The 13408-nt window shown below is 37.9% G+C and overlaps 1 protein-coding gene across 1 annotated transcript in view; it reads left to right on the forward strand.

The window, feature by feature from the left end:
* The window catches only part of LOC115277412 (desmocollin-3-like), a 51237-nt gene that overhangs the window by 31200 nt on the left and 6629 nt on the right, over positions 1-13408 (forward strand). Inside the window, exons 15-19 of the mRNA XM_029921568.1 lie at positions 6068-6327; positions 6435-6577; positions 7472-7696; positions 9861-10085; positions 12635-12756. Coding sequence (XP_029777428.1) covers positions 6068-6327; positions 6435-6577; positions 7472-7696; positions 9861-10085; positions 12635-12756 — 975 coding nt within the window. The remainder of the gene's footprint in view (positions 1-6067; positions 6328-6434; positions 6578-7471; positions 7697-9860; positions 10086-12634; positions 12757-13408) is intronic.

The raw sequence follows: 13408 nt of genomic DNA on the forward strand, positions 1-13408 counted from the left end.
TCTCTTCAGCTAATGGTTTAATCAACTGAATAGTTTCAGATCAAAGAATCCACAAGGTGGAGTAGAGCTTCCTCTGTTTAGTCCAACTGTTCCCATTAACTGCTGTCTTTCTTCCATAATTTTGTTGCCAGTCATTAGTCACCTAGTTTCTACTTGAACATTCTCAGTTCTAAGGATCTCTAGTGGCAGCTTATTCTGTATTTGGAGAGCTCTGATTTTTCAGAAGTCCTTACTTCTACTGTGCCGAAATTATTCTCCTTATATCCCATGTCTGGGTTATGTCTCTAATGGTCTGGGTTCTATCTCTAATCCTACACAGAAGAAGTATAATTCTTTTGAAAAGGTGCTATGTCCATTTGAAACTTACTTTCTCTAGGATAAATATTCCTAATTCTGTTAACTATACCTTATATGATATAATTCAGAAACCCATCGTCTTTTCACTCATTCTCTTTCTGGAATATATGCCTTATTGTATCTGGTCCTTTATAGGTGATTTTGAGGGTGAAATATAGTGTTATATCAGACAAGACATATATATTGTGGTTTTGGTTGCACTGTTTCATTCTTGGGTCCAGGTTATGAGGGCAGAAAAGGCCCTATTTGGGAAGGACCATTGGTTTTATATTGTAACCCAGAACAAGAAAGAAAATTGTCCTATGGGCAGGTAAAGGAGTCATCCATTGAGTAAAGCAATCTTTTCTTCCAACAACAATATGGTGGAGACTTCGATACATCAATATCTATTTGTAGTTATTTCCTCACTAAAAATTTCCAGAAATTATGTAATAAACCTTGGCAAGTTCTATCCAGATGTGAATAGTCAAATTATATTTGTTCCAGATGACTCTCAATTACAAACCTCCCTCTGTTTCAGTTTTCTATAATATGATCTGCTCAAACTGAATACTAAAACGAACCACTTAAGAAAAATGAAGCTTTATAATTGAGAGTAGTAGGAAAGGGAGTAAGCAGATGGTACTGGTCATAGTTTCTTGGTATTGGCCCACCTCAATCTGGTCTTCATTTGGACTGTCCAGAAAGCAGAGCACAAGGCAAGGACCTCAGTGAAGGAAAATATTTAGCAAGTGGATCCTAGAAGGCCAGAGTAAAAATGGAAAACTAAGGAAAGAACGAAAAGCCAGTCAAGTCTGCCTTATTGAATTAGTCACCTATGGTGTTCAGTCATGCAATGAACCATGTATAATGTACTTCAGAATTATCTCCTCAAAAAGTGGTACCCGGGCCATTTGTCCATCAACTTCCATTGTTGATACCCATGCCTTGCTGGTTGAAGGTTGCCTCTAGGGAACCTCAGCTCTCCGGCACTTCTGGGCGTGGCTGTGCCTGCCCAAGAGAGAGCTTCCTGGCTTTGGAGCAAACTTTGAATCGGAAGAGCTGAAAAACTTGTGTGCTTGAGATGTGAATCTATCAGTATAAGTGGGGAGGTGTTCACCAGAGCTACAGCTGAAGTCAGGTCCACTGAGGGTCTGTGGTGTGTAATTGTATTAAAAAGGGCTGCTATGCATCAGTTTCCAAAGCTGGACAAACATTTGCCTCAAAATTGATATGATTGGCAACCGGTGTTTTATAAAGATTTCTCCTGGACACCTTCCTATTCACACCCCTCACCCCCACCTTGATTCCTTTCTAGAAATAAGTCAGAGGAATAGTTTGAGATCCAAGATGGGTAGATTATGCTGGCTGCAGTATCTCAAGTCAAAGGCCCATGCTCAGACCTTTGGAGCGCTCTGTATCTACTGCTTCGTTAGAAGCCCACTCCTCAGTTCTCTCTCATTCAAGGCCATTATTAAAGACCCATTACTATTATTTTTTTAAAACTCAATGATTTTATCTTGGTTTGGGAGGCAAAATTTAAATAACACCAGGAATTAAATTTTTATTAAGTTTTTCTCAACGAATGCAAAATGAATTTTAGTAAAAATTTTTCCAAAAAAATCATAGTATGTCAACGCATTTCATTTTTTCATATTCAGAGTGGATTTTTTCCCCTCAAGGAGTGTTTGTCACAAAGATGTTAGGAAAGTGTTTCCAAATATTTTCAGAAATAATAGCCTATATCTTAGAATATTTCTTACTCCGTATGACTAATAAACATCTGGTGAAACATTTTATTTCTGGTGAACAGCTTCTGGGTACCATCCCAGGATTCCTCAGAGGGGAGAACAATTAGATGATCCCTCCTGATACTTTACTTTTTTGACCCTGGTTCAGTTTAAGTTAATTCAAAGAATATAGAAAATCCATATCCTCCACCCCCGCAATAAAATTTATATGCATTTAATCCTATTATCTTTAAATATAGGATAATCACACTTATAATTATATACTAGTTCTTATATTTAGGAAATTCTTTTAGAATTTTAAAAGTAATCACCAGGTACCGATCACTTTTCACATCAAGGGAATGACACTAAGCATCTTATGTAGGTTATAAGTAGTTGTCATATCCCCTTTAGGATACAGTATTATTATTATTATCCCCATTCAATAAATACAATAAAAAGTACAATAAAAAAAGATATGTATAGTTTTCTTCTTTTGCACAATTTCTGTTTTTATATTATTAGGTTTGCTTTATAAAAATAATTTATTTTGCTGCTTTTCCCATGTTTTGAAATTGTAAAGTGAAAAACCCTCCAAAAATATAGGACTCCAAAGAATTATTTTTAACCTTTGTAACAACCCTATAGTTGTTCCTATCATCCTTCCCATTTCCAGATGAAGAGGTGAGTCAAAACAAGTGAAGTCACTTGCCCCTGTTCATAGAGATAGAAGGTGATAGAGCCAGGATGCAAACTCAGACATTCCTGATGCAGACCCTTTCGTTAGAGCTACTGTGTTCTTCTTCCTGCGGGGTACCCTTGGGTCATGTTCCCCCTGTCACTCCTCTTTTCCATACTTGGTTACATGGCTTGATAAAATCATGACTTCCATTGCACAAGGAGGTCTTCTCATTTTGGATCTTCAATGCATTTCCACTTCTCTGAGTTTACTCTTTAAATTATCTCCTTCCTCGGTCATTATTAGCTCCTTTGGTAGTTTTACCTTTTCTCTTCCTTCCTTTAAGGCATTCATCATATTCTCTAACATTTTGGTCAATAAAATATGCATTTCCCACGGTATATCTTCCTTTTTGTATTCTCCACAAACCCTTGGAAAATATGAATTCATTACAGACTTCCTTTGGTAACCACACTGGTCTTTAAAGGCATCATACCCTTGGGGAACGTGGGTGGCTCAGTCGGTTAAGCATCCAGCTCGGTATCAGCTCCGGTTACGATCTCTTGGTCTGTGAGATCTGCACTGACAGTGCAGAGCCTGCTTGGGATTCTCTCTCTCCCTCTCTCTCTGCCCCTCCGCCACTTGTTTTCTCTCTGTCTCAAAATAAGTAAATAAATATTTAAAAATTTTAGAGGTATCTTATCCTTTACCTTGCTAAAGATTTGTGTTTGTGTACGTAAGTTATATATTTAACATTGATGAGGTATCTTCTTTTTTAAAATCAAACACTTTAGGGGGCGCTTGGGTGGCTCAGTCAGTTAAGCTTTCAACTTCGGCTCAGGTCATGATCTCATGTTCGTGGGTTTGAGCCCCGTTTCGGGCTCTGTGCTGACAGCTCAGAGCCTGGAGCCTGCTTCAGATTCTGTGTCTCCTTCTCTCTCTCTGCCCCTCCCCACTCATGCTCATGCTCTGTCTCTCTCTGTCTCAAAAATAAATAAAACATTAAAAAATTAAAAAAAATAAAATCAAACACTTTATAACTAAGGCATTTTGAAATCCATGTTTCTTTCACATAGGCTATGTACTTAATGGATAGGAATAAACTTCATTCATTCCTCTATACCAAAAAGAATTAAATAATTGGTAATTCAAGCCAAAGATTGTTCAAATATACATCTTTTATCTGAACAAAGCTTCCAAACAATATCTTGTTAGTTGGTGTCTCATATTATTGCATTATATTTGGTTGTTAACAAAAACTACATCACCTTTTTCTTTTCGATGTGCTGTGTGACAGCTGAGAGATTACTGAAACCCAGGGTGTAAAGCACTCACTGTGGGCTTACACTGTTAAATATTATTCTTATAAGAGTTGTGCAGAGGATGAAACTTAGTACCAGAGAGTTTAAGAAACGCAAAGTGACACAGCTTGCGTGCAGTAGGACAGGATTTGAGTGTAGGTCTCTTTGATTTCAAGTACATGCTCTTAAGCACCATGTTCTACTGCTTTGCATAGCTATGTGATCTTGGAAATTAGCCTCTCTATTATCTATAAAATATAAATAATACTTCTCTCTGCCTCCCTAGTAGCTATTCAATTATAATAATGAAAATGAAAACACTTGGTAAACTAGAGGATATTATTATTCTATTTTTAGAAGTCTTCCATGTTCTTCAGTCTCGTATTCTAATTTTCCGTATGGGGACCTTTTCTGGAACTGCAGACCGTGAGCTGATGCAATCTTCAGCTCAGTCTTGGGTGACCGTCCCACTTCAGGGTTTCCTTTCTGTCTGAGCAGCAGCAGCTGCACGTGGGATTGATGAAGAAGACACTGTACTTGGTCATTCTCAACATAGAGAGTCCACCATAAAACAGCACTTCATTTTCCAGGGAGTTATTTGCATCTTAGTTACGGGAGATTTTTGAACATTTTTTTAAATTGATGAAACAGGGGTACCTGGATGAATCAGTTGGTTGAGTGTCCAAATTTATTTAGCTCAGGTCATGATCTCATGGTTCGTGAGTTCAAGCCTCACATCAGGCTCACTGCTGCCAGCCTGGCACTGCAGAGCCCACATTGGATCCTCTGTCCTCTTTTCTTGGTCTCTCTTCCACTCACACTCTCCCCCAAATAAACAAATATTTAAAAAAAAATAAGTTGATGAAACAGTAAAACTACTGTGCGGTGGGAGAGAATTCCTGTTTTTTCATTAATTGCTGATTTCATCCTACTGGATTTCCAATCTTCAGAGTTTTAAGCCTCTCAACCAATATTCATTGCAAATCTTGAAAAATTACGTAAATAACTTCTAAGGCTTTAGCAAGTGGCTCTGATCAAATAACTGCACCTCCCCCAGAGCGGCAGCTGTTTGCTGACTTTGCATCCATGCCTCATCGCCAATGAACGCGTTCCTTCTTTGCATGATCATGTCAACACACGTAATTTGTAACAGTGTTCATTAGCAATAGATAAACATATTAATTCTTTTTCCCCTCTTGACTCTCCCTTTTCTAGAATGTTCATAAAAAATAAAAAAAGAGTTTCACACATATTTTGTGGATTCTAAGATTCAGAAATTTTCTTGATATCTTAGTTGACTCCTGCTATTAGTATCTCAGCTTGATAATAGCTAGGTATGGGGAAAGGTTTAAAACAAAAATGTTACTCATCATTTTTTATTTTGTTTAATGGTCAGCCAGTGGTGGTTTTGATAAGCAGAAAGAGAATCAAAGAAAAAATACTGCCAATTTGCAATATAATGTAAAATAATGTTTTTATGCGTTTTGCTTGATTTGCTGTCTAAAAATCAATTATAATCAAAGGATTCACTTAAATATTTTTAGAGGCTGGTGAACCAGTTAAGCAGCATAGTATAGCAGAGGGATTATAGTGTGGTGGTTAAGGAAGCAGACATAGTCAATAGGAAGTAGTAAGTCAAACAAAATTGTGTTCTTCTGGAGTTAGATGCCCCTTAGGCTGGTCTGGTAGCACTAAATCAGGGTCCTAAAAAAACTGTCATCTCTTGGCATTTCTCCAGGTTCAGAACTATTTTCCTTAGTAAGAATGAACTATATAAAAGTATAACAGGAATTTTTTTTCCACAACCCCATAAAACCACCCGTAGAAACTTCTGGACCACACTTGCTAAAGGCGTAATGAAGAATCACCTCTCTCTTTAGAAAAGGGTGAAAGTCCATATTGATTGAATGGGAACATAGAAATTATGCACCACTGTTTATATTTACAGAGGCTCACTTGTTACTTGAAATACCCAGTGTATTTTACACTGATACTGATATTCATGTGCTTTTTTTAAAAAGCCGCTGAATTATGAAGAAAACCACCAAGTGATCCTGGAAGTTGGAGTAAGTAATGAAGCTCCGTTTACTCGAGATTTTACCTTCAGAACGACAACCATGAACAGAGCTTTGGTCACGGTTCACGTGAGGGATCAGGACGAAGGGCCTGAATGTAGCCCGGCAGCCCAGTATGTACGAATTCAAGAAAACTCAGCAGTGGGGTCAAAGATCAATGGTTATAAGGCATATGACCCTGAAACTAGAAGTACCAGTGGCTTAAGGTATGAAGAAGTCTGTAGCCACATACCAATAATGTATTTATAATCATTGAGACAGTAACTTATTTTAATACATTTTATATTGCTGAAGACTTATTTTATATTAATAGGTACAAAAAATTGCATGACCCTAAAGGATGGATCACCATTGATGAAATGTCAGGGTCAATTACAACTTCCAAAATCCTGGACCGGGAGGTCATGACTCCCCAAAATGAATTATATAATATTACAGTCCTGGCAATAGACCAAGGTAAAAAATAAAAATAAAAAAGTTAAAAAAATTATTAAGATGGTATTTCATTATGATATTTTTGACAGTAAACTGCAATTATTATTGTACAGAACTTTTGTGATAAGTATTTTTGAATTGTTAAGAAATGACTTTGAAGGCTATTTTATTTCTCTCAATCATTTAACAAGGTGAATCTTCATGGCAACAAGAAACCATATCTTATTTATCTTTATATCCTCAACATGGTGGGACCTCAGATGCTGAAGAGGATACTTAAGTCTAGGATCAGATGAAGTGTTCTCACCAGAATCTTTTAGATCTCTTTATGTCACTTTAAATCGAAACTTTGAGTAACTCAGCTGATTATTACAATAGTCAGAGTGATCCTTTCCTTGAATTCTGTTGCTTAAAACAACTCAGAGTTTCTTAACCCTGGCTCCATATTACAATAACTTGGGGGCTCTTAAAAAATCATTTTGTAGACATGACTTAGATGAAGTGAGTCAGAATATTTGGGGAGCCCAAGCGTCATATATTTTCAAAATCTTGCGAAGTGGCTTAAATGTGTATCAAGATTAGAATGACTTTTTGTAGCCTTTCTACTGCCCATTAACATCTGCACCAGAGGGAATCCCCAAGAATACAGAGTTCACACATTGAATTTTCTTGTTTGGTAATGATCCTGGAAAACGTTTATTGGCAGTTGAATCTGATATTATCAATGGCAGTACTCATATCAGATGATCTACAGGTTTCATTTATTCTTCTACATTCTTATTCACCATTTTTTCTATCTAATATCGGCTTATTTTAGAAAACGTATATCATATATGGAATGTAGTTAATTTGCTTTATTAAGACACTGTAAAAGAATGCATAAAACTACGCTAAGCCTTTTTTCTTTCTTCCTAGATGGTAGATCATGTACTGGAACACTTGCGGTTAGCATTGAAGATATGAATGATAACCCACCGGAAATACTTCCAAGTGACCTAACAATTTGCAAACCATCGATGAGATATATGGACATTTCAGCTGTCGATCCCGATGAACCTGTCCACGGCCCTCCCTTTTATTTCAGCTTGGCAAATACGTCTCCAGAAATGAACAGAATGTGGACTCTCACCAAAGTTAATGGTATCTAACAAAAAGTAATGATTTATCTGCTCTAAAATGATGAGGTGGATTTCCTTGCTTACTGTAATACTCTCATTAACATATTTTAGAAGATTAATTCAGCCTTTGACAAATATTATGATGGGGTCTGTGTTATATATCAGATATATAATGAAAGAAATCATCATTTTTATGAAGGCAAAATTTACATTTACAACAAAGACCAAAAAGCTTTGCTAAAAATATTGAGCAGCTTATCATTAAGATGAATTGTTTCTGGTGTCTTTTTAAAGTGACTCCAGGGAGGTGAAGAGAGAACAGAGGTAGGGGGTTTAAATTTTAGTGTAAGCAAACTCTGGAAATGAGCAATGTGGGTATGTGGGGCAAGCACCCTCTGGTATTCTGGAAGAGAACATGGTGGGCTATGGACAGGGACATTGGATTGGAGGTGTCAGGACAGCGGCCTTTGAGAGAGGTTTTGGAGGGAGTGTAGTCCTATGTTTCAGTCACCATTCACTGCTGTTTTCTTACTATACATGCTCTTCCATGCAATTGGAACACTACCCTTCCCACTTCATAGCTTGATATTAATTTACGAGGTGCTTACGGAGCACCTACCATCTACCATGCAGTGGTCTGACCCTGGCAGTATATGTAGAGATTAACAAGATGGACAAGACTGCAGTTCAGATGCTCACAGCTACAAAGTCTTTCTTGAAGTAGAAGGAGTAGCACCATGACCTTTTCTACCTTTATTATAGCTCCTTTCATGTTGTGTTATCGCCTGTTTCCCTTTCTCCTCTGGTACATGAGTTTCTCAGGATATTTGTGATTTGTTTGAGTATTGCCATCACCCAGCCCAGTGCCTCGTAGATACTAACTGCTTAATAAGTGGTTGTTTAATAAATAATTGGTGAATAAACATGCATAAGGAAGGAAAATGCTAGGGGAGTAAGTAAACCAGTGTTAGAGTTTAGGTTTTAGCAGGAATGCCCCGAGATTCCGTGGAAGGGCTGATGGAATCTGGTAGTGAAGGCCCTCATGTAGTAGGCTGAGGAGAGACTTTTGTACAGTCAGTGACAGCAGGAATGCACTGGCACTGTGCCTGTAAGGAATGCTGTGCCCAGATGTGTGTCTTAACAAGGTGACATTGGTGACAGGACAGTTTGAAGAGGGCAGGGTTGAGTGACAAGGATAGCAGAGGTGACTATGATGCAGCTTGTGGTCTTGAGGGAGAGAGGAATTGAGAGAATTTTACCTTAGCTGTAATAGGATCTGGGAAGGTTCCATCCAAACCTTAGCAGTAATTCACATGCCTCTGGGGAGCTTTGAGGCGCAGCCAGAAATCTTTGTTCTTAAGAGCTGTAACAGATCCTTTAAGAAAGACTTAGACATTACAGAGGACTTCCAGGATGTGCAGGGTGCTACTTCATCGTTTCCTATGTTGCAAAACTCAGAAGGTTGTGACTGACATTGAAAATGCATGAAGCTCTTGATCAGTTGATAAGTCACTACAGTAGGTATCAAGATTACTGGGGAAATATAGTTGATAAAAATGTATTGTTATGGTACAGATACATCTGTTTTTATGTAAGCCTGATACCCAGCCTACATGGCATTAACTGACTTTGAGGTATTCAGATTACTTTTAGAGGGAAGGCATAATAACAAAGAGTCCATTGTACTTTGCAAAATCGCTTTGTACATAAAGATAACGGACAGGTGCCAGGGAGTGAAAGGATAAGAGAATGTTGACTATGGACATGCTTTGTGGTAACAATTGTTACATCTTTATAAGTACCATAAACTGGTACTGTAGAAAAATGCTTGAAGTGTGTGTCAAGAATCAATCTAGCATCGTTGGTTTGTAAATAAGGAAAAAGATATGTAACGTTGAATACTGCAGAAATGCTACTGGGTCACTCCAATGCCAAGTTATTTCTTTAAGCCTCTCATCTAGAAAGTTACAATGGACAACATATACATGGTAATATCAGTGCTGAAAAAGGCAGCACCAATAGTAGACTAGAAGATAGGATAATAGGAGAGAGCTGTTCATTTTTGTTTATTTTCATGTGACAGCTGGTTCCTTGAGAATAACATGTTTAGAAACAAGTGTGATGAAACAACTGTAAAGGGAAAAGTAAATGCCCATTAAAAATATAAGTCTTTCATTTTCTTTCAGATACAGCTGCCCGTCTTTCATATCAGAAAAATGCTGAATTTCAGGAGTATAGTGTTCCTATTACCGTAAAAGATAGAGAAGGTCAATCTGCAACAAAAACTTTGAGAGTCAATCTGTGTGATTGTACTCATCCAAGTCAGTGTCTGGCGGCCCGAAGGAGCGCAGGAGTAATACTCGGAAAATGGGCGATCCTGGCCATACTGCTGGGCATAGCATTACTATTTTGTAAGTTCTTTTACTTGCTTAAAGTTAGAACATATCACAAATGTCTGAATGCAGGAAAAGGTCTTTGAAAAGTAATCTTGTCCAACCATCCAGCTGGGGTGAATCCTCTTTACAAATTGCTTTCGTGTTATTATCTGATTTTTGATGGAATATTTTCAGAAAGAAGGAACAAGATCCTGTCTGTGATACAAAATTTCACATTTGGACAGCGCTGCTTAAAATTCCTTAGATTGTTCCCAGTCTGGCAACATATCGTTTCCATATTTTGGTCCCGGTTCTACCCCTTTTAGGGCTAAATCAACAATCTAAAACTTCCGCCACCGTATGAAAATCCACTACAAGTCACTGTGATCTTGTGTCATCATTCAGCCGTGAACTTGGGGCAATTGCTCGGATCACAGCAATATCTCTTCTGAGGTGTATCTTGCCAGTTTTGAATTTTTTGTAACCTCCTCCTTACCAGTTGTGTTGTTCCCATTGGCACCATATTTTATCTTTATTTCCATCCAGTCTTCCAGCCTAGATTAGCTGTTGGTCTGTGATAGGACTAGTGGTTAAGAGCAAGACTCAGGCACTAAACTATCAGGGTTTGTAACCCAGCTCTATCATTTGCAAGTCATGAGACCTGAGGTGAGTCTGTTTCCTCCTTTGTGAAAGAGGGTAAGTGTAGTAACCTCCTTTAGGGGGCAGCGCTGAGCATTAATTGGGTTAACTCCTGTGAAAAGCTTCGAACAGTACAGTGCTCATTACTTTCCAACAACTCAACAAAATAAATATACATCAAACACCAGAAACTATCTAGGTACTTGGGAGTCATCAGTGAGCAAAACAGACAAAACCAAATGCAAATAGTGTGCCTTGTGACAGCAAACTAATAAATAAGTGAAGTGCTGTGGAGGAAAAAATTGAGCAAAATAATTAGGAGCCATAGTGCTGTGGAGCACCAGTGGGTATGTGGAGAGGTTAGTGCTAGTGACTCGGTTTTCAGTGGATGGTTTGGCAAGACTTACAAGGTTATCTTTGGTGATTTGGGGAAAAGGTGAAAGAGCCAGCTAAGTTCAGGACTTGGGGGAAGGGTTTTTCAGTCAGAGCTCAGAACGAAGGCTCTTAGATGGGAGGACATCTGGAGAAGTCAAGGCATGACAGGGACACTGGTGTGGCTGGAGGGGAGTGGATCAAGAGAGCGAGGTAGGACATGGCACCAGACGTTTAACAAGGGGCCACACGGAGTAGGCAGAGATTGGTGCCCTTTTTCTGTAAAGGGCTAGATAGCATGTATTTTACATTTTGCAGGCCATACGGTTTCACTTAAAACCAGGGAAATCTACCCTTCTGGTAGGAAAACAGTCCTAGAAAATATTTAAGTGATAGACATGGCTGGGTTCCAAAAGAACTTGACTTTCATATAATCTTTACATGTAATGAACTACTATTCTTTTGATTTTTAAAAACCATTTTAAAATGTAAAAACTATAGTTCATAGGCCATACAAAAACATGTGGTCATACAAAAAAATTCATGCGAAGGCATTTGAGGCTGCAGTTTGGCCATCCTGGGTGGAGGGGCTTGTAAACATTGTAAAGAATTGTTATTATTATTACTGTTAATTTTATTGTCACGTATTTCAACCTCCCACAGGAGGTTGAATGTAGAATGAAAATTCTGAACAGACAAAATACGGAGTAGTTTTAATTAAGGTACTTGGAGATAAGATATTCTAGGGGGAAAGTCTGTCATGTTTTTCATATAGGCAAGCCATCCTTTTGGGAATGAGTAAATCTCTTAAACTCTCAGTCTTAAATAAATGTCATTGGATTTTTTTGAAAATTTACTATTTAATCCACGATTGTGAACACTTTAACATGCATGATAGATAGAATTCAAACTCTTAAAAAGAGATATTATTGGGGCGCCTGGGTGGCTCAGTTGGTTAAGCGTCCGGCTTCGGTTCAGGTCGTGATCTCACGGTTCATGGGTTCAAGCCCCGCGTCGGGCTCTGCTGACAGCTCAGAGCTTGGAGCCGGCTTCAATTCTGTATCTCCCTCTCTCTCTGACCCTCCCCTCCTCGCGCTCCTTCTGTCTCTCAAAAATAAGTAAAAAACATTAAATAATTTAAAAAGCTATTATCAAAATATACATATACTTAATGGGGCTGCTGGGTGGCTGAGTCGATTAAGAGTCTGACTCTTGGTTTAGGCTTAGGTCACGATATCACAATTTCATGAGTTTGAGCCCCACATTGGGGCCTGCTTGGGAGTCTCTCTCTCTTTCTCTGTATCTCCCTCTCTCTTTACCCCTTTCCTACTTGTGCTGTCTCTGTGTCTCTAAAAAGAAATAAATAAACTTAAAAAAATATATATGTACATATAATTAATTCACATTTTCAAATCCAAGCTAAATCATGGCCTGTTCATTTAGAAAGGCCCAGGTAATTCATGGGACCATGCTTAGTGGCTCTGTTTTCCTCTTGTGGACCTGAGGTAATAAAAAATGAAAGATGAGTATTTTATTCTATGTATGTTAAACTTTAAACTTTTTTTTAAATGCAGCTGTATTGCTAACTTTGGTATGTGGAGTTGTTGGTGCCAAAAAAAGAAAAGGTTTTCCTGAAGATTTAGCACAGCAAAACTTAATCATATCAAACACAGAAGCACCTGGAGATGATAAGGTGGTAAGTAGGTTTTTAAAATGAGTATGTTTGAATATCTCCCATAATTTCCTTTACTGATTCTCATGAAGTTATTTTCAAATTTAGTAGTTAAGTTATATTTTTAATTTGGTCAGATTTTATAGGCGTTAAGTATTTTATCTGCCGATATTCAAGTATCTATGTAGTGGCATTTATTAGATATCTTAAAACCTGTGTTATTTGAATTATCATTTTTCCACTCTCTAGTATTATGATTAAACCTTACTTTCTGGGGCGCCTGGGTGGCTCAGTCAGTTGAGCATCTGGCTTCGACTCAGGTCATGATCTCACGGTTTGTGGGTTCAGGCCCTATGTGAGGCTCTGTGCTGACCGCTAGCTCAGAGCCTGGAGCCTGCTTCGGATTCTGTGTCTCCCTCTTTCTCTGACCCTCCCCTGCTCACACGATCTCTCTCTCTCTCAAAAATAAAACATTAGAAAAAATTTTTTTTAAAAACCTTACTTTCTGATGTGGATTTATTATAATAAGAATCTTTTAGCTGCTCTCTATAATGTGCATTTCCAGATGTCATTTGTTTATCTAACTCTTTGACCATTTATAATAGGAAAAACCTACTAAAATTCTCAAGATAAATTAAGAAAATACCAAAGGTATATATATATATATATATATATA

This window comes from Suricata suricatta, chromosome 14, assembly GCF_006229205.1.
Source record: "Suricata suricatta isolate VVHF042 chromosome 14, meerkat_22Aug2017_6uvM2_HiC, whole genome shotgun sequence".
Classification (NCBI taxonomy): Eukaryota; Metazoa; Chordata; class Mammalia; order Carnivora; family Herpestidae; genus Suricata; species Suricata suricatta.